The sequence below is a fragment of the Rhodnius prolixus genome, unplaced genomic scaffold (genome assembly GCF_049639745.1).
Source record: "Rhodnius prolixus isolate KJV_2025 unplaced genomic scaffold, Rpr scaffold_3, whole genome shotgun sequence".
Taxonomy (NCBI): domain Eukaryota; kingdom Metazoa; phylum Arthropoda; class Insecta; order Hemiptera; family Reduviidae; genus Rhodnius; species Rhodnius prolixus.
In genome coordinates, this window is record NW_027411603.1 from 50182616 (window position 1) to 50210198 (window position 27583).

Here is a 27583-nt window from a genome sequence, read left to right on the forward strand (position 1 = left end):
TACTAATTAATTTTTGTGTCAAGTATTAAACCTTTAATTTTTATTATTATTTTTTGTATTTTTAGTTTTTAGTTTTTGACAAACCCTTTTCACACACCATGACGATAACTATTTTATTTATTTATTTATTTTTTTTGTGACCACACGTTTGTGAAAGGTGGCTGTGAAAGGTATGTAAAAAAGGCACCTAAATAAAGGCTTTTCCTACTAGGTTTAATTTTTCTTTTATTATTATTATTTTTATATAAATTTTTAAATATAATATTTGTATTTGTTTTTGTATTATATATATATGTAAATATAATTTTGTGTGTGTGTTCCATACACATTTTTTTTTACTTTTTTTTTTTGTAACCTTTTTTTTTTTTCTTTTTGAGGGGGGGACAAAATTTTTGGGAGTTTATTTACATTTTACACACATAATTTTTCTTAAAATTTTTTTTTTGGAACATTTATCACCTTATTGTTTTACACTGATAACTGAAAAGAGGGCTTTTTTAATTATTATTATCATTTTTTTTGTTTTAAATAAATAATTGAAAAAAAAAAATACTTTCTCTTATAAGCTGCAAGAGAAAGAGAGCATAGTTTTATCTCTTTGATTTTTTTATTCTTAACTATTTTAAAAACGTTCTTTTTTCTGTTTAGTGATAATAATACTTTATTATTTGAATTTTCCTTAATAATAATAATTAGTTCAACTAATAAATTCAATATTATTATTATTTTTTTACTGCAGTGTTATTAAATTACTTTTTTCTGCAACCATGTAGGGAATGTTCTCATTACTCAATTAAAATCAGCTGTGTAATGCCCAGCTTTACCTCACTAGTGGGGAAAAATTCCCCATTAGTGTCACTTTTCCTCACTAGTGAGTGGAAAAACTTTATTGTGCTTCCTTGATATAAGTTTTTTTTTTTTTTTATTAACATAAATATTTTCTTGTAAAACTTTAATAAGCTTATTTAACGTAACTAAATAAATAAATTACTTTTTTTGTAGACTGTAAAAATGGAATTTTTAATTTTTTTAAAGTTAATAAACCCCTAATGGTTGCAGAAAAAAAAAAAAGAATATAATATTTAACTCGAGTGTAAAGTATTTTCCTCACACTCGGCAATTTGCGCTTGCACTCGCCTCGCTTAGCTCGCTCGTGCTTGCAAACCCTGGCTCGCGTGAGGAAAAGTACTACTTTCCACACTTGTTAAATAAATAACTATATCTCAAACAAAAATTTTGTTTCTGTTTGAATTGACAAAACATATATTATATATTCTTTTATTGTTTCTATTGTTTTTTTTTATATATATATATAATTAATTATTTATTAATTATAATTTCCAATATAAAATAGTAAAATTTTATATCTTATTTATCTCTTTTATCACTAACTACTTGAAAAGATTTTCTTTTTTAATTTTTCCTTATTTGGTCCAAAATACAAGTCAATTCAATTTATTTCCAATTATTTTCATTTTCTTATAATAAAGTAATCCATTGAGTTTTTCTTAATTTTTACCCACTTAATTAATTTAATTTTAGATTTTTTCTTTGTAAAAATAAAACTTTGAGAATTATAAACCTGGTTTTTTTTTTTTTTTTTTTTTTTTTTTTGGAGTTGCACAAATGATAGAAAACGTATAAGCCTGATCCCGAAAATCTTTTAAAATTTCCATTTTGAATTTTCTTTCTTTAAATTTTCAAATATTTTTCATTGTTTTTAGTGGCTGATTTTATTGACCCCTGAAAAGGAAGAAAAGAATTATACCCAATATTCATTCATTATATATTTTTTTTTTTATTTCTGCCAAACTTTCGTCCTAGGTACTAGGTCCATCTTCAGGGATTAAATTTGATTGTTATTCTAAAAGTTGGTTCATAAGCAGACAGGAGAAGAAGACACACACCAACTTTAGATTAACAATATAATTTAAGCCCTGAAGATGGAGCTAGTAAAAAGTAAGTAAAGTAATCGCCTATTTTTTCAGGCGGGGCTTAACGTCCAACTACCATTTACTAGGTGTCGTGGACGGAGGCGAATAGCAAACGTACTTAACTATTTCTCATTTAACCATTAAATAAAATCCAAGGCCTAAAGACCGGGAATCGAACCCAGTACCACAATGCATATTAGCTTTGCAGGTCTCGCCTCTTAACCCGCTCGGCTACCGTGGCAAGATGGAGCTAGTACCTAGAATAAAAGCTCGGCAAAATAAAACTGAAATCAGCATTAGTTTTTTCTCTCTTCTGGATTGCTTTTTCATAAAATATCTTTTTTAACAGGAAATATATGACCAATAAGTTGATAGCAAGGCGATAGTTGGTCACGGCCGACAGGAAACTATCTCATCGCGCACCCATAACGTAGTAGTGTGGCTCACAGAAACTTTGGTCTTAGTTTTAGTTTTAGAATTGTTTAGTTTACATAGTGGTTGCTTTTATTTTTGGCAGGAAAATAAAATCTTATTTTTTGTACTTTTCGTGAAGTTACTTCTAATAAATATTATTAATAAGATGTTATGATAATTTAATACCCTTTCACTCCATTATTACTTATTACAAGATTGTATGTATTAAATATTATGCACAGAAATTGATCCACCAATTGATATTATATATAATATATGATTGGGTCTGTCGAAGAAGTCTTTTGTGGTGAAGTGCTGGTGTTTTTGTTTACTCCAAAATGATTTCGAAACCAGTAGCTAGTTGGTAAGCTTTAAATTTTGATGAGTAGATTGAATTTGCTCTGCATGAGACCTAGATTATTATTGTTTTTAGCTTTTAAGATCTCCGATTTAAATCAAGATTATTTTGGAGGCAAGTGTCTCGATAATTATAGAGTTAGGAACTGCTAAGCTGGGAAGAAAACCTGTTATCCTATGGGGTTTCTAACCAAAGCTGGGGCTGTCTGTTACTTATCTGAGCTGCTACTGCTCAGCCCGATGGTGCTTTTATCTATGGACCTTCCAATCAAAGAATTGGTGGGACAAACTGCTAGCACGCAAATGTTCAATGGGGAAAGAGGGATCACTGCTACAAAAGACAAAGCCTTTCTGATCCCGTAAAGTCGGCCATCTACAAAAATTATTTATGCTCCTCTCCAGCATGTTCTTATACATGTATTAGCATACTCCTTCCATTGTGCAGTACATTTTGGCTTTTCCACTTTAAATAGGGCATTCATACTGTGACAAATCCTACAACATAACTTAAAAAAATGATGCTCCTATATGCTCTCAGTGAAGATCTAGGTGAGCTTACACCATTTTAGGGTTTTGGGAGGGGGCTTCCCACAAATATATCCACCAGCAACCTCAAACAAAAACCTCGGCATGGCCTCCAGAGAAAAAGGCATATTTGGGGGGGAGGGGTTTAATAATAACAACTTACCGGAAGTCTAGTTCACTTTTCTTTGATATATATCCGCAGGAAAATGATCCAATTCAGAAAGTGCTTTTGGTTACACTGATAAAAGTTATTAAGATCACTGCTCAATGCACAATTATTATCTCTTTATATTATGAATAACCTGCATTTAATTTTGAATACTAGAACTCCAATCAAAGGGTCTTTTTGCCGCTAAAAAAAAAAAAAAAAAAAAAATCAGGGGAAGGGTCCACCAAAAACTAAGCAACAAATCTCCTCTCTCATCTAGAACCCATTCCATCAAAATTTACGCTACAAGCGTATAGAGGCAGGGAGGAGCATTGTAGTGCATTCAAAAGAGGTCACCAAATCCTTGAACATGGATGATGTAGCTAACGAATCATCATCATTTCTAAAACCAGGATTGGGTAAATAAATTTTTGTAAAGATGTAAACTATATCCTCTTAAATTTAACCCAGGCTTTGCAATTTTAACCAGCTGTTGGACATAAATGATAAGTTGATGCATTTTTTTTACTTAATCTCTGTAAGCGTCCTCTCTAAATAAATTATGTGAATTTTTAAAAGGAAATGAACTAAATAATTCCAAAAAAAACCATTAAGAAGAAACTAAAATGAAGTCGAAAAATAGCTTCTGTATTAATGACTTAGCGCGTCCAAAAAAAACATGATTATTTTTTCATTCTGATCAATTCAAGATCTTTATTTTCTGTATAAAGGTTCTGGATGAAAGAAATCAAGCTTGATTAACGATAAAATTGTCAGAATCCTGCACAGTGGATGTAATTGTACGTTTAGAAGTATTATGTATGCACTGGATGATCTTAAGTCCGGAACCTTCAGCTTTAAGCTAAAAAAAAAAAAGGTGATGAACATCATTAAATAAGTTTTTCTTGAGGCCATTCCCCCCTCCACCACCACCACCGCACACTCAAGGGTGTTGCCCTTATTTTTAAGGGAAACATAACGGTTTTATGTGCCAAATTGAAAGTTTATACAAAACTATTTTAGGCCAAACTAGACTAGGGAATGATGGTCGTCAAAAGCTACAGTGAGGTATTTATTAAATTGTCTTGAGTATGGTAAGTTGTTCGTGGAGGATTTTTTGGCCAGGAACGTGAAGGGGAACGGGTTAGGTCGCAGGTGACACAGAAATGAGGAACTGACAGACCATTTTTTTCTGAGCCATATTAAGCCTTATATTAAAGTATTAAAAGACCTAAAGGTTGGTTATAGTAAAAAAGGCTCCCCCCCCCAAAAAAAAGGAGAAGATCTTTAGTATGACATCAAGAAGCCTTGCAAGGGCAGAGCACGTTTAAAATGGCTAAAACATATAGTAGAGATGACCTGACTGTGTTGGAGGTAGTGTTGTTCAGTTGAGGTTCGAGCTGAAGGCTCAACCGAGTCGAGCTTCGACTCGAGCCTTCAGAGCTCGAGGGCTTATAGCCCTCGAAGCTGGAGCCGTGAAGCTCAAGTTGGAGGCTCACAAACCTGGAGTTGTGCAAGCCTTTTTAAATTCTTAAGGAATGACTTTGTAATCAACATTTTAAAAATTATTGTATTCATTTATACAAAAATATAAATGAATTTATTAAACGCACAAATAAAATGCTTTATATATATATATATATATAAAAAGCTCGAGCCTTTTGAACCGAGCCTTGGAGGCTCACCGAGCTCTCTGTAAGGCTTCAGCTCGAGCTCTCTAACTCGGGCCACCCGCTGAGCCCTGAGAGCTAGAGCGCTCAAAGCTCGAACCTTATAGCCTCAGCTCTTGAACAACACTAGTTGGAGGGTAAAGAGATGTTAGAAGAAAGGGAATAAACCTTAACAAAAGAAGAGGGACCAAAATTTCTTCATTGAGAGAATTTACACTTTCAGCATTCCTGGAAATAGAAATCAGTTCTTCCCGTGTACTTTTAGCTACGTTTTCTAATTTTTGTGCACACAAAATATAGGACAGAGAACAGGGATAAGTACAAGAGCAATGCATTCTTCCAGGGAGGGGTAAAAAAAAGGGAATAATATTATTTTTATAATTTTGTTTTTTCATTATAAGATTAGGAGTTTAATTTAGCTTGTATTTATTGAAAATACTGCCAAAATCTGACCATCTTTTTTGTTCTTAATTAAAAAAGAAAAAAGATTTTTAAGAATGAATGAAACAAAAGGAAAACTTCTTTTAAAACTTATCTAATTTATTAATTGATCTTTTTTAAATGAAAAAAAACAAACTAAATTTTACTTTTCAATAATATTTATATATATATATTTATATATTAACTGGATAAATAAATAATAATAAAAAATCCTTAACACATAAATAACGGACAAAAAATAATTAGAAAAACCTCAAGTGACAAAAGAAAAATCAAAAAGTTTTACAACAAAAATTGGGGAAAAAAGGGTAATTTTGGAACATAAAAGTTATTTACTCATATATTAAAAAAGAAATATTTACAATCTTAAATTAAAAAATTACATGAACAAAAAAAAGAAAAGTAAATAACGTTCAACGTAAATTAACATCTTTTTCTCAGCATCTTAAAAACGAAAATAAAAATTGGTAATTATTTTTCCAGTATACAGGGTGAAGCAGTAAGTATTGTCCTTAGGCCTACTGTGTGCAGTACATCTAAGGTGGAGTTCAATGTGACGTATTGGCCAACTTCATATTCTCCACTGTTCTTGAGTGACGTCACTTTAATTTTTTTTCTAAAATCATTACTTTTTTCCAATAAAAATGTTATTACTCAGAAAGTTCTGATCCGAATTCGATTCTGGATGACACGGTTAGAAAGACAGATAAATTTTTCTAAAAATTGACACCATTTTGAAGCATAAGTTATTCTCCAAACAGCCTCAATCTTCCTCCTGGATGCTGGGAAAAATAAAAGTAATCGAAAATTTTTGAAGAAAACTCATTAGGCCCTTATGTGATCATTATCAGACCATTGACTTCCTTACTTTAAAAATTGGCTACTGGTCCATCTAAAAGAGTTTTCAATGAATTAAACAACTTGATAAACTAATACTGTTGAGTGCTCGTGAACATGTTTTCAAGTTAAACAAACCTAATTTCTCATACGAAGATAAAAAGGAATCCTGGAAAATGATATACCGCGTTTGAAAGCCCATTAAACAATGGAAACTTTTACTAAAAAGTGCCAGCACCTAGGTCGGATAATGATCACGTAAGGGGCCTAATAATTACTTTCATTTTTCCAGTATCCTGGAGGAAGATTAAGGCTGTTTGGAGAATAACTTATGCTTTGAAATGGTATCAATTTTTAGAAAATTTATCGAGTCTTTCTAACCGTGTCATCCAGAATCGAATTCGGGCTAAAACTTTCTCGAGTAATAAACATTTTTATTGGGAAAAAAAGTAATGATTTTAGAAAAAAAAAAATTAAAGTGACGTCACTCAAGAACAGTGGAAAATATGAAGTTGGCTAATACGTCATTGAACTCCACTTTAGATGTACTACACACAGTAGGCCAATGGACATTACTTACTGGTTCACCCTGTATATAACTTATAAAATATAAAGAAATATATTGAAGTTCTAAAATAATGTACACAGGTATTTTGAATAGTTAAAAATAGTAGCGATAGATCTTTATTTTTTTTTAAAAAAGAAATTATTCCCCATAATTTAAGGGAAAACTTAAAAATTTATTTATCCCAATAAAATTTAACTGTTCACCCCGAAATGGGATTCAATCCCATGATTTTGGGTGAATAACTTTTTCTTTTCTTTTACGGGCTGTTTTTCATTAAATGGTGCTAGTACATATTAAGAGGAATGCTATGCAATTACAGTTTTTAGGCTGTAGCCACTGTAGCTCACAAAATCAAGATTATCAAAATTATCAGAAAAGTTAGTGCGATACATTTTATTGGAACAAATATACTGATGGACAAAATTAGCGCACCATTCAGTTTTTGTTTAGTTAAAATTAAATAAATTATTTTCCGCTTTTGTTTTGGACGTACATCACTTGTCTAAAGCGATTTAGGGAGACAAGCGGTCATTCAAGAAGAGATGTACAGCAGAGAGAGAGAGAGAGAGAGAGAGAGAGACGATAGGTACATCCGGCAACTGGCTTTGCGAAACAGGAGTATAACGGGAAATGAGATAAAAAGTCTCATAAGGCAAGTCCGAAATGTTTCCATCTCCAGTAGGACTGTTAGAAGAAGACTTAATGAAAGTAACCATAGAGCCAGACATACTGCTCGTGGCCCTCTCCTTACCACAGTTCACAAAATGACCAGGCTTCAATTTGCACGTGAACATGCGAATTGGACTTTAGACAACTGGAAGAGAGTTCTCTTTACCGATGAGGTGAGAATAGGCCTAAATTCTCCAGATGGCCATAGTTACAAATGGCTTATTTTTTCAGCCACCAATATTTTTCAAAGTCCAAAATTTGCAAAAAATTGGAAATAATAAAAAAAATAAGGGTGGTGCGTTAATTTTGTCCATCAGTGTAGTAGAACTGAGGATAAAATAATAAGACAGTTTATACGCATCTACAAGAAGTGTATGATAGGAAATTTTTTGTAGTTCATAAAAAGATCAGTATATTTTATAATTACAGTAATCTGCATTCTACATCTACGATAAATGTTGCATCATACTTTTTTGTTTTTTTAATTTATCTATTGGTTTTAATAAATTATTTACGTAGAAAAGATTAATTCATGATGATGGTCGTCAAAGCTACAGTGAGGTATTTTAAATTGTCTTGACTATGATAAGTTGTTGGAGGAGGATTCTTTGGCCAGAAATGCGTGAAGGGAACGTGATAGACGCGGGTGTGGCATGAAAATAGACAACTGACCAATTTTTCCTGGGCCATATTAAGCCTAATATTAAAATATTAAAACCTAAAGGTCAATTGTCTCATAAAATGTGAGTAAATTTCTTTTGTTTCTTGCACAGCTTCAACTAAATACACTTCTGCTCTTCAAGAGTACTGCGCACCACTTTAATTTGAAAACAACCAGTTTTAAGGTCTTAGGCGTGTTTTTTTTTGGCTTTATCTGGAGATCAATAATGCCCGAGATAGTGTTTTTTTATAAATCGAAAGTTTTTTCCTTAAATTTTGTGGAAAATTGTGTTGATGTCCAAGAATCTTTTATGAAAAGTTACGTCTTAATTGATAAGAAGAGAGCGCTGCGTTAAAGTCACTTTTGGTATCAGCATTTTTTGGAATCTGATGTATTCTTATTAAATAATCTATTCATTCATAATGAAAAGAATTCAAAGTGCGATTTTGTTGTAGTACAGTCACTTTACCAGTTTGGAGGATCCTGGACTAGAATGCAAGAGATTTAACAGTCTTGTCTAAGAACAAACCAAGGGTGTTGTTCATTTTATTATTTCCATTAAAAGAAAAATTCATGCAACTAGTTTACGTGGCCAAAGAAACATCGAAAGAAATTGTTGGGAATAGGGAATGATTTTTGGACTAACTCTTCATTGAGAAAAGATTTTGTAAGTGCTCAACGATAGAGCAGGTTAGGATAGAATGAGAGTTTGCAGGAGGAAAAAGCTGAACTCAGCGCTGTGGAACGAAACTATTTCTGACAGTAGTTTAAGAAAATAGTGTTTTTTCAACATATTAGACGGGATCTTTATTTAAGCGATCCTTGTACCACGATGCAGATGGTCTGCCAACAAAAAATGAATGCATTAGAGGTGGTGCAATCAAAAGTCCAAATGAAGAAAGGCAAAATGAGAGGATGTCTATATTTTAACTATAAAGAAAAGATTGGGGAAAAGGTCTGCACCTTTTAGACGTTTAAGACATATTAATGGACGAAATTCTAGAAACAAGACGAAAAAGTTCATTATCACACGGTATAAGTTTACTGCAGTAGTACTACAAACAACAGAGTGATCGTAGCGAAGAATGGAACCTACGAGAAATGATGGGAAAATGGAGCCCAGCGAGTAGAAGTAGGAGTGGAAGATCGATGAAAACATCTGAAACAGGAAATGGATGAGCATAAAGAGGGTCAGAAATTAGGTGAAGGGAGATTGATTGGTACGGGCAGGAAAGGATTAGAGACAGGAAATGATCTGGGTGGAAAAAAAACCCCAGAATTGAAGAAATCAATTAATTATACAAGTATACAATTTTCCGGAAATTTGGAGGGCATCTTACCTAGAATCGGACCAAATCCTAAGGAGTTACTGTAAGCAAAAAAAAAAAAAAAAACGCAGGATATGTGTGATCTTCTCATAATACGTCTTATAGTGAGAGATCAGATCAAGCAAGATCTACTGGACTTACAGAGCAATAGCCGGGGGCAAGAAAAAGAAGGTATAAACCACCAGAAACCCAGACGTTAAAAGTGACCATGACGTGACAAAGTCTGGCACCGATAAAGCTGGACACAAGACGAATTGGGGCAAAACAAAAAATACAGAGCTCAAATCGATTTTTTTTGTTCAGGAAAACTAAGCTCTCTCAGCCCGAAATACACAGGTTAGGCTTTATCGATGATCAAAGAAGCGTAGAGCTTTGCGGGTTTTACTTCTTCATCCAAATAATTGGCCATATAAAGCTCAAAAAACACGTCTTACGCTAGACAAAAAACCAAACAATACTACTTCATGATAACCACATAATTTAAATAAAATCAGGAATGTAAATTTTTTTTATGCTTCAATTGAAATAAAACAAATTAACAAAGTTAATAATTAATTTGCAAATTGTCATTTTTTTTTAATTAATTATTTTATATATTTTTTTTTTATTTTTCTAGGAATTAATTAAATATATTTAATAATAAAACTGACAAATAGTGAACTTTTTCAGGTTTTTTTTTCTTTTTTTCTTTAACTCAAAATGATTTCATTAACAAGTTAGTAATTATTTATTAATTACCATTAACTTATTGTTGTTTTTTAATTAACAATTTTTTTTTTTTTACTTTTCGTACATTTATAATAATTAAAAAATAAAAAGAAAAATACTTATATTTTTTTTTTCTTTATAATAAAACTTTTCCCTTAACCAAAAAAAGTTCAGAAAAATCGGGAAATTCATAATTCGAATATATCATATAAAATATATACTTATATATAGTTTAGATATACATATATCAAATCTATATTTTGTTTATTCTTTCTTATTTTTTCCATTTATTTATTATTATTTTTTAAATATATATATATAATATATATACCTTTTTCTGTTTTTTTTTTTTTTAATTTTTTTATTTACCTCACTTAAAATTTATTAATTATTAACACAAAGTAAGAATTAAAATTAATTATGTGAAGTATTATTATAATTATTATTTAATAATGGTGGATTCTTAAGTATACGTCTTTGCCGGAAATCATAAACTTTTCTACAGAAGAAGACAATATCCGAGGCCACTTGTCCTGGTGGTAGGCGATCTTCTCTAGGATAATGGCCATCTTCAATTGGTGGTACTACGCTACATCTTGGTTTTATGATGCCGGCTTCTTGCATGCATACTTTTTTCTTGTATCTGTGTAGAAAAAAAAAAAAAAATAGATAAATCAAATAAAAGCTAAAACAAAAAAAATTAGATACTTAATAGATATTGGATGATTTGCAGTATCTAAAAAAAAAAAATAAAGTAAATAGACAGTATCGGAAACAGGGTATGGCAGACGGCCCTAATTACGGTTAAGGACAATTTTTAGGATTATTTACTAGCGAGGATTCGGTCAAATTAAAAAAAACCAGGGAAGGCAAATACATTTGTGGAATCGTTGGGCGTAAAAACTGAGTTGTTGTTCTATTACTTCGACCGAATCCTCAATATTTCAATTCTAAATATTAATAGTTTTACGGTCATGTTAAGTAAAATAGAGAACAAAATTTATTTCATAGTAATGGAGCTGTTTCAAAAGGCCGTTTCCGTTCATTTTTTTTTTCAGAGTATCATCATCATCCTAAAATTCTACGCAAAGCTTAAAGAAGTTTATGGATGAAATCATGTTTTGGCCAATCCAATTGTTGTCCATGGACTCAGCATCAAACTGTACGTCTAGTGGTTGACGTTTCGCTACAAGGCAGATAGGTGCCCTTGGTCTGCTAGCTAAAGGGTTTGAAGAGGGACAGAGAGGGGGATGAAGAGTTTTGAATGGTTTCTCTTTCCTCCTTTAATCTTACCTATGAATATCTCGTTTAAGCTTACCTATGAATATCTCCTTTAAGCTTACCAGTGAATACGGAGTTTTCACCCTGATTAGGAATTATAAACTCTTGTTGTTACTATATTTTTTTCCCCTCCTAAATGTATATATGAATATATCAGAAACCTGGAGCATTTATCAATTTCCAACTAACCTGCAGTATTCATTATAGGTGAGCACATAGCATTTATCTTCTATACAAGCTACACTATTGGTATCTTTATGTCTGGACGCGAATATCTCGTCCAGCGGCTGCGATGGATTTCGCCCCTGTTCAGTATGTTCTGGCCTATAATACCATAATAAGGATACCATCATCTCGCCTGCAAATTAACAAAAATAATAATTAATATTAAATTTAAACTTTAAACACTCGTATAAAGTAAGTAAGGTAACTGCCTATTTTTTTCAGGCGGGGCTTTATGTCCAACTACCAATTAGGTGCCGTGGACGGAGGCGACTAGTAAACATACTTTACTATAAATTTCTCATATTAACCATTAAAATAAATTCCAAGACCTAGACCGGGGTAGCGAACCCACTAAACCAACAATACATCTAAGCTTTGCGGGTCTCGGCCTCTTAACCGCTCGGCTACCGTGGCTTCTACTCGTATATCACGATTCGCCTAGAACGATTTTAATTGAAAAGTTCACCAACATGAAAAATTTTTCTTTCTCCTTATTATTTGGATCAAAGCTAACCAAAATCCACTGAAAACCAAATCGGTTTACGTTGCGGATTTTTTTTTTTTTTTTTTTAATTTTTCAGGTCAAAAAACGGGAAAAACGGCTTTATCGAAATTCCGACATTCAAAATCAATAAAAAAGACATTTTTGAGAAAAATAAGAACAAAAACAAGGTTTCTCGCATTTCTAAGCTTCCATTATAAAATACATCAATCTGTCGGAAATTCCCTCAGCTTCAAAATGCATGCATTGTTTTGGCTAAAAACTGTATTGTTTTTCCATTTTTTAGGCTTAACAATGCAAAAAAGCCGTTTTTTGACCTGAAAAATTAAAAAAAAAAAAAATCCGCAACGTAAACCGATTTGGTTTTCAGTGGATTTTGGTTAGTTTTGACCCAAATAATAAGGAGAAAGAAAAAATTTTTCATGTTGGTGAACTTTTCAATTAAAATCGTTCTAGGCGAACCGTGATATATATATATATAAAAAGGAACTGGGTGTAATTTATTAGAAATGAGAGATTCCCAAAAAGCAATTTACCTGAGTGAGGGTCAGAAGCACCCCCAAAAAATTCTAATCAAGGGATACTTATTATCGACTTGATAACAAATATCGTTATCCAGAGCTTCTCGATTAATTCGATTAAAATACCGAGTCGAGTAAACAGTAATGCCTATATTCTTTCAGGCGGGCTTTACGTCCAACTACCAAATTAGGTGACGTGGACGGAGGCGACTAGCAAACATACTTTACTATAAATTTCTCATATTAACCATTAAAATAAAATCCAAGACCTAGACCGGGGTAGCGAACCCACTAAACCAACAATACATCTTAGCTTTGCGGGTCTATTCTCTAAACCGCCCGGCTACCGTGGTACCTAATTACAAAGAAATATATTCGTTATTTAAAAGCACTTTGACGTCTCTTTTTTTCATTTTTAATCTTGTTGCTTTCTAGATCAATACAGCGGGGAAAAAAATGATGTGAACTTCGTCAAGAATTTAATTGATTCCCCCCCCATTTTATAATAATGTTAAAAAATTTTGAGTCCAATGATTTCAATCACTTGTAACACTGAATCAAAAAATAATGCTCTGAATATGAAGACAGAATTTTCAAAAGAGGAAGTCTAAATTGCCCAGAACACATTTATTGGGTCAAATCATCGACTATCCTCAAAAAAAAAACATACCGTCTTCCGGATTGTCCCACATGGCCGCCACTTTGGCAATAAACGGCAATTGTTTTCTAGGACCAGATCTTAAAAGGACGCAATCCTTTGGGTGGATGACGTCACCTTCGATGTGACGCATCGCTGGGTAACACTTACGCATCACTGGGTTGTCATCGCTCTAAAAAAAAAATATAAAAATAAATAAAGGCATTTTATTGAAACTGAATTAATGTAAAAAAAAATGATTGAATACATTAATGTGACTGGCAAAGTCACTGATCAATATACGATATAAAAAATAAATCGATTGACATGAATTGATTAAAAATTCATGAGTTCGTTTATTTATTTAGCATAAATTTACATTAATAAGGTTTATATCTCATTATTACCATTTATATATCGAAAATCTTTTTTACAATTAAAATCAGCACATGTTAGTGCATTCTTAATAAATATAGACTTGTAAATCGCTTCTCCTATTAACTGTAATAATCATTTGTATAATCTGTAAATCTGCGAATCTCGCTATATAGGGTGAACCAGTAAGTATTGTCCATAGGCCTACTGTGTGTAGTACATCTAAAGTGGAGTTCAATGACGTATTGGCCAACTTCATATTTTCCACTGTTCTTGAGTGACGTCACTATAATTTATTTTTTCTAAAATCATTACTTTTTTTTGCAATAAAAATGTTATTACTCAGAAAGTTTTAGTCCGAATTCGATTCTGGATGACACGGTTAGAAAGACCAGATAAATTTTCTAAAAATTGGTACCATTTCGAAGCTTAAGTTATTCTCCAAACAGCCTCAATCTTCCGCCGGATGCAGGAAAAATAAAAGTAATCGAAATTTTTTAATAAAAACTCATTAGGCCCTTACGTGATCATTATCCGACCTAGGTGCTGGCACTTTTTAGTAAAAGTTTCCTTGTTTAATGGGCTTTCAAACGCGGTATATCATTTTCCAGGATTCCTTTTATCTTCGTATGAGAAATTAGGTTTTTTCTATAAAGAAAACTTGTTCACGAGCACTCAATAGTGTTAGTCTATCAAGTTGTTTAATTCATTGAAAACTCTTTTAGATTGACCAATAATCAATTTTAAAGTAGGCTGTCTTAAAATAAGGAAGTCAAAGATTCAAATTGCACTTAAAAAAAAAAAATCTATACTCTTTGAAGTTGGCCAATACGTCATTGAACACTACTTTAGATGTACTACACACGGTAGGCCTAAGGACAATACTTAACTGGTTCACCCTGTATACTGTCTGGGAGACTTGGTGACGGTCGCGTACCAATTGGTTATTAGAAATATCGAGACTTTGCAAGAAAAAGAATCAGATGATAGTGAACTGTTTGGAGCCCAGTTATGTCTTACAGAACAACTAACAAATCCATTGCCAATCTGGTATGCCAATTATGGAAGTATTGATTAGTAAAGTAGACAAAAAAAGAGTGAAGTAATCGCCTATTTTTTCGTAGGTAATTCCACGAAATCTGCAACGGATCGGCGTAATATGACCGTTTAATTAGCGATGCAGCGGACGATAGTTTCATTGTTAAGGTTGGTAAACATGGATGCTTTGTATAACCGGAAATAAGGGTAACTGCACACTTACGGTGAGGAAGACTCGGGCAGTGAATGGTTCACCATCCCAAGACCAGCCGTTCGACCATTTTGGCGTTGGGTGTGTCCTGTTTAAAGCTGTAGAGAATTGTAAGGAAGGATGGTGATCTTCAATGATGCAAACACCGTCATTTCTTCTGCCATTCTCTTTCTTGCAGTCTGTTTTTGATCCTGCAAAAAGAAAGGGTGAAAAATCCTTTCTCATTTCCTTGATGTACCCTGATGTGAAAAGAGAAGGGACTACTTACTTTTAGATTTAGCATGTGACTCCTTCCTCTGTCGGATACCGTTGGTCTTGTGCGCTACTATCGCATGATGGACAGGAGTTGGAGGCCGTGGAGGCGGAGTTGGCGGCGGTTTCTTACGTAACGGTTTCTTTTCTTCCACCGAAGCTATTGGTTTAACTGGTGGTTTTGTAGCACGCCTCAAAGTTTTCAGCGCTTCACATTTGGTGACCTTCTTCGCCTGTCTTCTGGTAACAACTGGTTCCAGTGGCTGGCTGATGGCCGGTTCTGATCGTCGCCGTTTTGCCGGTGGTGGTGCCGTCGACGTTGTAGTTGTCGTTGTTGTTGTTGTTGTTGCGGTCGCAACGGTACTAACTGCACTTACAACAGGTGCCGATTGGAACTCTGGATTTATCGGCCTGTTATTCGGCTCGGTAATCTCCATATCTACAGATTTCCTTTTGACCGCTGGTCTTGCCCGCCTAGCTAAAACCACCGTATTATCAGACAGCGGAACTAGTTCAACAACCGTCTGCACTGGCGGTGGCGTAATCGAAGAGGTCTCAGTCTTTTCTACGGCTACTTTTTCCAGATCTTCGGCGCGGAGACGCTGGCGACAACATTCATCGTCCGCTGGGTCTGGTTTGGCGGTAATGAGCAGACCCGGTGGAGACCAGGCGGGCGGATTCCTGGCCGTAGAAGAGAGCGCTGGCGACGCTGGCGGTGGCATGCCCGCACTGCCTCTAGCCGGACTTGGCGGGCCGATAATCGCGCCTGATGGTTCCGGTGGCAAGGCCAGCACCACAGGCTGCAGAGGTACCTGTTGTTGGACAGCCTCCATTGGCTGCTGGATAACGGCCGGCTGTTGCGTTTGTGCCTGCACTATTTGGCCAGGCCCCTTACTGGCACCAGTAAGAGGCCCAGTATGGACGTTTTTTGGACACGACTGCATTGGACAAGGACAAGTAGGAAAGGGAGGCTCCATGAAGGTGGGCGGTAAGGGACCTCGCCCAGGCGGTGAATGGCTGTAACAAGGAGCTGGCGGACCTGGTGGATAACCGTAGTAATGGGGAGGATGAGGAGGCGGTGGAGGCGGAGGTGGAGGTCCATGTGGATACGGCTCGACAAGTGGTGCCTGTGTGGGATACGGCGGTTCAGAAGATACCATTTGTGAGGATGCTCCAGGTGAGGGCCAATATCTTCTGGTTGGATAGCTTGGAGGATATTTCTGATGGTAGTAAGGTGGATAACAATCCTGTGTATGGTATGGTGGTGGCGCCTGCAAATACTGATAGGTGTATGGAGGCGGATATCCGGCCAATGGAGCACGATATTCTTCTGGAGGCGGTTGTGGCTGGCCAGTCGAGGAAGGTGGTTGTTGGACGCTGCTCACTGACTCGCTGCCTCCACTGCTGACTGGACTGCCTTTGCTGACTGCCGTCGGAAGGATAGTACTGACCACCGCGGGCGGCAGACTGCTCGAAGTACTCGCGCTGGTGTGCAGGTGGTGATGTGATATTAATGGTCCAGCCGGCTGATAGTAACCTGCAACAAAGAAATGAGAAATTCTAATCAATTCAGTCAAATTCAATCAATTAAAATATTTTTATGGTACGTACATAAAAAGAATAAGGACGCCAGAGCACCGCTCGGGACAATCAATCGCATTCAGGGCATTGCATTCATTCGCTGAGGATTCATTCTTACACGCTCTTCACGACGTCACTCTACTCGTCATTCAGTTCACTCTAGTTAGTTATTGTAATTCACGCTCGATCCTAAGTTAGTGTTAATGCTAATAAATTGAACTCTTGGTCAGTGATATTATCTTTTATTCTAATCAGCCCTTCAGCCTCCCTAATCAAATCCCAATATTCCGCTTGTGGATGGCTTCAATCTATTAGAATATTCATTCATAAAAATCGTCGGTTTAAGTTCATTCTTCGATTAAAGTGAAATGTAACTTTATATAGTAGTCAATGGTTAATAATAATAGTTAATAATTAATTGCGTTAATATCAAATAAGTTTCTTTAATTATATTATTAATCTAGGGTGTTCTTCCCACAATGTTTTATGTATGTAATATAAATCAGATAATGATGTGCATATTTTTAGGACAGCCAATAAATTATTAAAGTACTTCACTACAAGTACTCAATTAAAGGGACTACACTAAATTACAAATAGAGAAATCAATAATTATTGTTGAATAATTCACTAGTTATTAACTGTGTGTTATTCGCGCTCACGAACACTTTCTGTAAGGCGAATTCAAGATTCTAATTTTGTTTTTAAATCCGTGATTTAAATTTAAACAGTACCCTTCTCTAACTTCGTCTTCTTCTGGTTTAATGTGCAAGCGTATTTTACACAGAATAAAGGGCATAAATCAGAAGAATAATTTGGAATAAAGTTAAAATAATGTACCTACTTATTTATGAAGATGTAATATACATTTGATCATTAATATAACAAAAAAATTATTATAAATGAAAATGGCCAGCATAAGGGTCCATGACATCTAATAAATTCTAAAAAATATTAATGAAAAGTTAATGCAGTAAAATTACTTAAATGATATCAATGAAATGAAATGTTGGGTACTAGCTAGTAATCAGCTGATTTGTGTACCTTTTGGCTTTTAATCAACATACTGATCTTTTAAAACTGTAATAAATGTAAATGAATTACAAATAAATTTGAGCACTTCCTGTTCCTGTCTAAAATACATTTCAAAATACCGTCCCTAATAGTAATGGAATAAATTCCAAACCTTGGGGTTACCAGCCAATCAAGCTCCTTAGTCCTTGCAGTAACCCCAAATTAGAGCAATTCCAGTTTCTATTCATCTCACATCTCATATCTTTGCATCTTCTAGCCATCCAAAAACCTGTAGGACATCCCTGAGTAGGGGCTATTTTGAAGCAAACACGGTCAAAATACTCTTTTACCTGCCGTAGAGGAAGCGCTGGTAATAATGAATATTTTTGGAAATCCATTACTGAGTGGAAGAACTCTAAAACGAAAAATCTAACTCAAGAAGTTCAGAAGAATAATTACGTTACTACAAAAATTATTGGACAATAACTGTAGAACATTGTTCATAGTTTTTTCGATGTAAATGATTTGCAACAGACAGTTCAAGTACATAAATAGACAATAAAGAAGACACACCAAACTTTAGCTACAACAATGTAAACAAAAAAATATGATAATTGTCAACAAGTGGAAGCCCAGAAGATGACTCTCTAAATCGAAAGCTTGGGCCAAAAAAATTATGTATATATATATCTTCCAATGAGAACAACGATAAAGTAATAAACTAACCAATCAAAGGCAATAACCAATCATAAAAAAATGTAATTATCAACAAGAAGAAACCCTGAAGATGACTTTCTAAATCGAAAGCTTGGACCAATAAAATTATCCCTGAAATTGGTTAACAATTTTTCTTCCAATGAGAACAACGATAAAGTAATAAACTAACCAATCAAATGCAATAACCAATAATACAACAATATAAAAAAAATTAAATTGTCAACAAGTAGAAGCCCTGAAGATGACTCTCTAAATCGAAAGCTAGGACCAAAAAAATTATCCCTGAAATTGGTTGAAAATTTTTCTTCCAATGAAAACAACGATAAAGTAATAAATTAACCAATCAAATGCAATAACCAATCATACAACAATTTATAAAAATATAATTATCAACAAGAAGAAGCCTGAGGATGACTCTCTAAATCGAAAACTAATCCCTGAAATTGGTTGAAAATTTTTCTTCCAATGAAAACAACGATAAAGTAATAAATTAACCAATCAAATGCAATAACCAATCATACAACAATTTATAAAAATATAATTATCAACAAGAAGAAGCCTGAGGATGACTCTCTAAATCGAAAACTAATCCCTGAAATTGGTTGACAATTTTTCTTCCAATGAGAACAACGATAAAGTAATAAACTAACCAATCAAATGCAATAACCAATAATACAACAATATAAAAAAAATTAAATTGTCAACAAGTAGAAGCCCTGAAGATGACTCTCTAAATCGAAAGCTATGACCAAAAAAATTATCCCTGAAATTGGTTGAAAATTTTTCTTCCAATGAAAACAACGATAAAGTAATAAATTAACCAATCAAATGCAATAACCAATCATACAACAATTTATAAAAATATAATTATCAACAAGAAGAAGCCTGAGGATGACTCTCTAAATCAAAAACTAATCCCTGAAATTGGTTGACAATTTTTCTTCCAATGAGAACAACGATAAAGTAATAAACTAACCAATCTAATGCAATAATCAATCAAACTTACCAATAGAAGGACTAGGAATTTCCGATTTTTCCTTCTTCAACTTTTTCTTGCTGACAAGTCGTCTTTTCTTCATTTTATTTGAACTACAACTCGAGAAAACACCGCCCCAAATAAGAAATGGATGAATGTGATGACGCTAAAAGAAATACGAAATGGTTTGATGACGCGCTAAAGGAAATGTTCAAGCACTCAACAACCTTCTTCGATGAAAAACCATCAACTAACTAAAATTGTGAAAGGAAAAACACAAATTGATGCGACGCTTCCCCTGGTATCTATTTTCAGAATTAAAAGTAAAATGGTGTGTAAACATCCCCTCAGCTGGTTTACAAACTATAGAGTAACAGCCATTAACTCACATAGGTATATGGTAAATTTTTCCACCAAATTGTGATACAGGTAATGGGAAATTTAAAGAAAAATCAGCTCTTTAAATAACAGAATTGCCAAATTTAAAAAGAAAAACTGTATAGTGCACAGTCACATGACTAATTAGAAACTTAGATTTCCGGTTTTCATTTACTTCCACTTTTGTTCTCTTATTATGTTCTTGGATTAATTCTTCTTGTAATTAGTTTATTTATAATAATTGTTATTGTTTCCCATTCTTTACTTATGTTTATTTTACTTATTTTTTGTAATTTGTAATGGGCAACTCAAGTACGTAAACCTCCAAAAGGGAAATCCTTGTTCTCAGTAATGGATACCATAAAAGGCTCAAATATTATTTATTATTAACAAATAATAAATAATAAAAATAAAATAAAGGAAACTTAAAAAAGAAAAATAGTACTACCAATATTGACGATTGCAATCTCTGCAAATTACTTTAAAATAAAGTAAAGTAAAAAATCAAATAAAGTGATAATTAGAGGCTTGCCGAGTTGCGGTTAACACGTTAAAAAGAAAAAAAAAGAAGACCACCACACAGTCTACACAACTGGAAGTAGAGAAAACTGAGTGGTCTACTAAAGTTTAGGAAAATTTTCATCCCAACAAAAGCAGACGATCAATAACAAACAATCCCTAAACATTTTTAACGGATTGAACCAGTTGGATTTCCATATTTTAAAAGGGCATCTTTCTCCCTTTGGAATACCCACTTAAAAATCTCTTAAGTTGCCCTTAAAAAAATGAAGTCTCCAATCAAAGTGATTGGTCTAAGGCTAGTGTTCGGGCAAACTTTTCTTATAAGTGGGTCAAATCACTTCTATTTTAGATTACATATTATCTCAGGGTACAGAAAAAAGAAAAGAAAAAGTAGTTGGGATAATCCAATATATTTTTTGTTTGCGTTTATTTATGCTCCAATCAGCGCGATGGCGCTATAAGTAACAATGATAACAGAGTAACAAATGATAAGGTAACGAGTGGAGAAGTTACTCCAGTGGTAACACTCCAAAACATTAGACTATTAGTCCACTCTCTTCACTAGAGAGGAGATCACGAAGGCCAATGTCTCTTAAGGCGTCTTGTCCGAGTTATCAGGAAGAGTTCTTGAAGAAAGATTTTGGAGCTAGAGGACTTATACGAGGGTCGTTTGAAAAGTCCGTGCAAAAATAAAAACTACTTAATTTTTTTGGGGTAAACCTCTTTTATTTTTCAACATAGTCTCCTTTTAGGCTTATACACTTCGTCCAACGCTGCTCTAGTTTGTTGATCCCTTCCGAATAATAGGATTTGTCCAAGTCTGAAAAATAGCCATTCGTTTCTGCAATCACCTCCTCGTTTGAATAAAATCTTTTTCCCGCCAGTCATTTCTTCATATTGGGGAACAAATAGTAGTCCAAGGGAGCCAAGTCTGGAGAATAGGGGGGATGTGAAACGAGTTGGAACCCTATTTCCATTAATTTTGCGACCACAACAGCTGAGGTGTGAGCTGGTGCGTTGTCGTGATGGAAAAGGACTTTTTTGTGGGCCAATCGTGGGCGTTTTTTTGCAGTTCGGTTTTCAAACGGTCCAATAACGATGAATAATGCCACCATAGGTGAGGATGCTTGTGTATCTCAGTATGCAGATGATATCATTCTGTTCAGCCAAGAGCGTACGTTAGAAGAAGCTAAAAGTAAATTAGATACAGCAATGTTGTCATTCAGCAAATGGTGTTCAGAAATGGGTCTCTCATTATCTGAAAGTAAAAGTACTGTCACAGTCTTCACTAGACACAGAAAGTGGAACCTGCCTCCGTCTCTAACTCTAGGTGGATATCACCTCCGAGTGGAGAGGGTCATTAAGACGTTGGGTATGGTAATTGACAACAAACTTTTATGGAGACAACACGCAATTGGCTGAAAAGTGTGAACAGTCTTTAAACATACTGAGGTGCATCAATCGTCTGAACTATGGAGCTGACGTGAAAACATCACTGATGATCTATAGACAGCTGATCCTCTCCAGGATCGATTATGGGTGTTTCCTATATGGGGATGCCGCAAACACCCATCTGGATAAAGTCAGCCGGATACAGTTCAAAGCTCTGAGGTCCTGCCTGGGAGCTCTTAAATCTACTCCAACGAACGCCCTCTTAGTAGAGGCTCGCGATTTTCCTTTAGATATAAGAAGGAAGTTATTGGCTTCCCGATTTGTGGTGGACAGATTGTGTGTAAGTAATCACCCTGTTACAAAGAGAATTAGCTTCATGGCAGCCAAGGTATTCACTGAGAGGTACTGGTGCAAAAAGAAAACTCCAATTTTGGTGAAGGTTTTCTGCGACTTGTCCCATTTCTCGTCTTCCCTAGACCGTGCAGATGTCTTACCCCGATATTATTTTGACTACCATGACCTCCTTAAAAATCCCTTCATTATAGACAGCCTCTACCATTATGATTCCGATTCACCAAACATAATAAATAACTGTAACTTTCTGTCAAAATTGGAGGACAAGTTCGCTGACTACGACCACTTTTACACGGACGGATCTAAGAGTGCGGATGGCGTGGGATGCTCAATCTATCACCTACAGTCGGACACAATCTTGCAATACAAACTTAACCATACTGCCTCCATATTTACAGCTGAACTGATAGCCATAAACAAATGTTTATTTAATATTCGGTCTACCGACGTCAAACACTCTCTCATCATGAGCGATAGTAAAAGCGTTCTTCAGAAATTGAGACATCCTGGTAATGACCCTTCCTTCCTGGTCCTGGATACGATTAATATGATAAAGAAGTTAATCGCCAATGGCGGATCAGTCTGGTTGATTTGGGTGAAGGGTCATTGTGGGCTATTGGGAAATGAAAAAGCTGATTCTGGAGCAAAAAAGGCCACTTTATTACAGTCTCCATATTTAAATACATTGTCCCCATCCGATATTAAAAACTACGTTAAAAAGATATGCTACCAAAAGTGGGATGAAAGCTATACAAGATCTTCAGCACTAAAAGGTAAATTCTACCGATCCATAGAAACTGGTATACCGCTAAAACCTTGGTACAATAATTACTCTGAAAATAGAAAATTCTACACCACAATAATCAGGCTCAGATTTAATCATAACTATTCTCCACACCACCTATCCCGCATAGGGATCTCCATAGACACAACCTGCTCCTGCGATCACGAATCCGTAGCCGACTCCAACCACTTAATATTGGCCTGCAAGAAATACACTCGTGGCAGGGATCAACTGTGGAGGGCGCTAGTACGGACTGACTGCCCACTACCACCAAACTTGCACACCATCTTGATACATAACAATGACGACATATACTTGGACTTGTACACATACATAAAGACGAACAACATCACACTATAACACACACACATTTACACATACACAAACACACACAACAGTTTTCCTTAAGTAAAAAAAAACAAAAAAAAAAACATAATAATAAATAGATAAAAAAAGGACACGATGGAAAGAGAAAAAACACATAAATAAATATATATATAAAAAAAAAAAAAAAAAAAAAACCAGATACTAACTAAAATTATGTAGAAATAAATATCAAAATCAGGGTTGCCGGCCAAATAGTCAAAAGCAGAATAACAATAATAATGGCTATCTGCCTTAGTACAGAAGGCCACAAAAAAAAAAAAAAAAAAAAAAAAAAAACGATGAATAATATGCACCAGTAATAGTTTTACCCTTTTCCAGATAGTCGATGAGTATTATTCCTTGCGAATCCCAAAAGACAGTCGCCATAATCTTTCCGGCCGAAGGAACGGTCTTCGCCTTTTTTGACGCAGATTCCCCCCTTGGTAACCCATTGTTTAGATTGTTCTTTGGTCTCAGGAGTGTAGTGATGTATCCATGTTTCATCCACAGTGACGAAAAACGACGCTTAAAGTCTTGCGGATTCTTCTGGAACAGCTGCAAACCGTCCTTGCAACACTTTACACGATTTCGTTTTTTGGTCAAGCGTGAGCAATCGCGGCACCCATCTTGCGGATAGCTTTTTCATGTCCAAATGTTGATGCAAAATATTATGTACCCGTTCATTCGAGATGCCCACAGCACTAGCAATCTCACGCACCTTCACTCTTCTGGTCATCCATCACCATATCATGGATTTTATCAATGATTTCTGGAGTAGTAACCTCAACAAGGCGTCCAGAACGTTCAGTGTCACATGTGCGCCCATATGGCCACTCCAGAAAATTTTGAAACCACTTATAAACTGTTCTAATCGAAGGTGCAGAGTCACCATAATGTTTATCAAGCTTCTCTTTAGTCTCCTCAGGCGTTTTGCCTTTCATAAAGTAGTGTTTAATCAACACACGAAATTCTTTTTCGTCCATTTTTTTGAAAATCACTCGACTTCCTCGATTCAAACGAATGCCAAACACAAAGAAATAGACCGATCTGGCTGAAACTTGGTGTGTGTTCTTCCAAGAGATGCTACTAACTAAACATAAGCTCGATACGCGCCAGTAGTGCTATCTCTCTGACTTTGCAAGGACTTTTCAAACGACCCTCGTATGAGACTGCAGGTTAAAATGAAGTTTCTTGTATCTTGTTTTAGCGACTTGTGCAATAAAAGTAATGTTAAGGTCACAGTGTGTATAGTCCAGGTTGGAGACATAAAATGGAGCGTTTAAAAAATAATAAATATCTTAAGTAGATCCAATATATCTTAAATAGATAATTACAAATTTATTATAGTCAAATCCTAAATTATATCTCGAAAGAAATCATAAAAATTTAGCAGAAAAGTACATTTTTTGCATAATGATGCATAAGTACTGCATAATAATGCATAAGTACTGCATAATAATAGAATTTCATCACATTTTGCAACAAATCTCAATGCATGCACACGTTAATTCGTTGACAAGAATACCTACCGATCGTCGTAACTAAGAATTGTTTGCTGAGGTGGGGGGTGTCACTAAAACTTTCCCAGCGGGTCACTAAGTGACCCTCGGATTAGTAGGTTGCCGATCACTGGTCTAAGGTAAATAAATATAGATAGAAGAAAAAGGGGAAAGGATAGATTCTGGTTGAAATGGGAAGAGAGATAGGAGAAACCTTCAGGAGAGGCTGAGGTTATTACAAGGAAGAAGTCCTGTTTCTGAGACTTTGGTACTTTTAAAGAAAACTTTAGAAAAAAGTTTAAACTTCAGTTAGAAAAAGTCGTGCTTTTTGTGCACATCAGATACTTTTTTTTTTTTTTAAATTATTATTTACCTAAATAACCTGAAAATAACCCTTTATTTATGTCAAACAAATCACAAAATCACAAGCAAATCACTAAACTTTATCGAACCAGACTAAACGGTAAAAGGAAACGAACATAATTGCTAGAGAAAATGGCCGTGTGGGTCGATTTGCAACGCGTGGGCCGACGTCGAGGTACAACTGGAATTTAATCAGTTTAAGATTACATTACACTCAACAATTACACAGAACAATAACAAGAAAATACAATTTCACGATAGTAAATTAAAGCAGTTGAATTAAAACACCCACATATAAGCAGCTAATATCAAAATGTTTACTAGAATACGAGTTATCCATTACATTAATCTAAAACGTATTAATTCAAAATTTAGATAACGGTATCTGGGAAACTAAATGGGAAAGCTAAAAGTACCATTTTCTTCCTGTTAACAGAGTTTGATAAGCTTTCCGTCTGATTTTTACTTCTTGATTCCCAAAAAAATACAGAGATAACCTCAGATACAGGGAGCAGTTGATAACCTCCTGGCTAACCTGGCTTGCGAGCCAGGAGAGGCACCTTTGAAGGCACAGTACATGCTTCTCAAGTTGAGTAAAGTGCATTATTTGATATATTGAGGAATAAGTTTGATCTTTTACATGAAAGATATTGATCACTTAAATATGTGTCAGGAGGTTTCCATTGTTTTTGGTAATTAAACGCAACTCTCCCAAAATTATCAAACAATTATTAAATCTTCTTGTTCGTAACAGATGTAAAATTAATTTTTAGCCATTTTGTTTATGCTTGAGAACATCTAAAGCTATTTTAACATTTGATTTTTCTTAGAAAAATCACTCGGAAAACGACTTATTTCCCGATATTCAGAAAAATACTAGCTTTACTGCTTTGGCAATATTTGTAGTAGAAAAGGGATGAAAAAATACATAAAAATGACCTATCGCGTGCTCTTCTTTCTCTTTGATAACAAGTTAAAAAATTGAAATATGACTAATAAATACCAGATTTTGAAATGGCCTAGCACCTTTAATTTTGAAGATATCGAATTGCGGTTTCCGGTTTCTTTCATAACTTTTTATACTCTTTTTTTGGGCGCGCGTCATCTAAAATCAAGTCCCATATTCTGAAACTAGAGGTGATGGGCAACAAATTTTTCCTCTACCATTTTTCGCTCAGATTAACCGTTTAAGTATGAAATGCATTTGAGCCGTCTTAAAATGAACACGCTGTTCGAGTAGACGCCACGGAAGCAGAGAATAGACACGCAAAGCTAAGATGTATTGTTGGTTTAGTAGGTTCAATTTTCTGTCTCTAGGCTTTGGATTTTATTTAATGGTTAATATGAGTTTATAGTAAAGTATGTTAGGCGGTTATAGGCTAGACCCGCAAAGCTAAGATGTATTGTTGGTTTAGTGGGTTCGATTCCCCCGGTCTAGGCCTTGGATTTTATTTAATGGTTAATGTGAGGAATTTTTAGTAAAGTATGTTTGCTAGTCGCCTCCGTCCACGACACCTAATTTGGTAGCTGGACGTAAAGCCTGCCTGAAAAAAAAAAATAGGCAATTACTTTACTTATTTTATAACAGACACGAGTGTTTAAAGTTTAAATTTAATATTAATTATTTACTTTGCATCAGATTATCACACTGACAGATAACTGGCGAAGCTTTAGCTACCTTGGAAAGATTATGGTAGAAGACAGAGACTCCTAAACGTTTTACAGCAGAAAAGTCTACGTAAATAGTTTTTTAAGTTAAAGGACGAATACGGGTTCTTCTCACTACAGACTGACTTTAACAGACTGACATAAAGACAGACGGACTACAAGTGCACCATCTCATTCCAAGACGAAGTAGTTTTTTTACAATCAACAACTATCGGACAACATCATTTCATTGGAGACACCTGTAAAAAAAAAAAAAAGCTGTAAATGGTGTCAGCACATCCTAACATCTCGGCGCCAATGCTTGAGAATGGCAAACGGAAGCTACCTTGGATTTGATACGGCAATCCAGGAAGTACAAAAAAATAAAATAAAAACACGCGACAATAATGTAAACAATTTGCGCGAAGCATAGCTTACGCAAAGAATATTTAAATAAATTTAGAGAGTAGTCTGATCATATTTTTATGATTTTTTCGTGTTTAAACAGGAAATAAATTTTTAAAAAAATCATAAAAGTACAATAAAAACAATTTTTTAAAAGTTAAACCCATCAGACAATAAAACAAAGTATCTCTCAGCAATCTGTAAAAGTAATTAAATTGGGAAATTAATTAGAATAACCCCCCACACCCCTTTTTCAGTAATTTTTTTGTTCAAAGAAAGTACA

The 27583-nt window shown here is 34.6% G+C and overlaps 1 protein-coding gene across 2 annotated transcripts in view; it reads right to left on the reverse strand.

The window, feature by feature from the left end:
- Positions 1 to 307: 307 nt before the first annotated feature.
- Hers (Histone gene-specific Epigenetic Repressor in late S phase) overlaps positions 308 to 27583 on the reverse strand; it is a 343933-nt gene continuing 316657 nt past the window's right edge. For both annotated transcript variants that reach the window (XM_074124182.1, XM_074124181.1), the window contains exons 6-10: positions 15319 to 16839; positions 15063 to 15241; positions 13460 to 13619; positions 11731 to 11899; positions 308 to 10903 (exon numbers count right to left, since the gene is read on the reverse strand). In XM_074124182.1, coding sequence (XP_073980283.1) covers positions 10675 to 10903; positions 11731 to 11899; positions 13460 to 13619; positions 15063 to 15241; positions 15319 to 16839 — 2258 coding nt within the window. In that variant the 3' untranslated portion in view covers positions 308 to 10674. The remainder of the gene's footprint in view (positions 10904 to 11730; positions 11900 to 13459; positions 13620 to 15062; positions 15242 to 15318; positions 16840 to 27583) is intronic.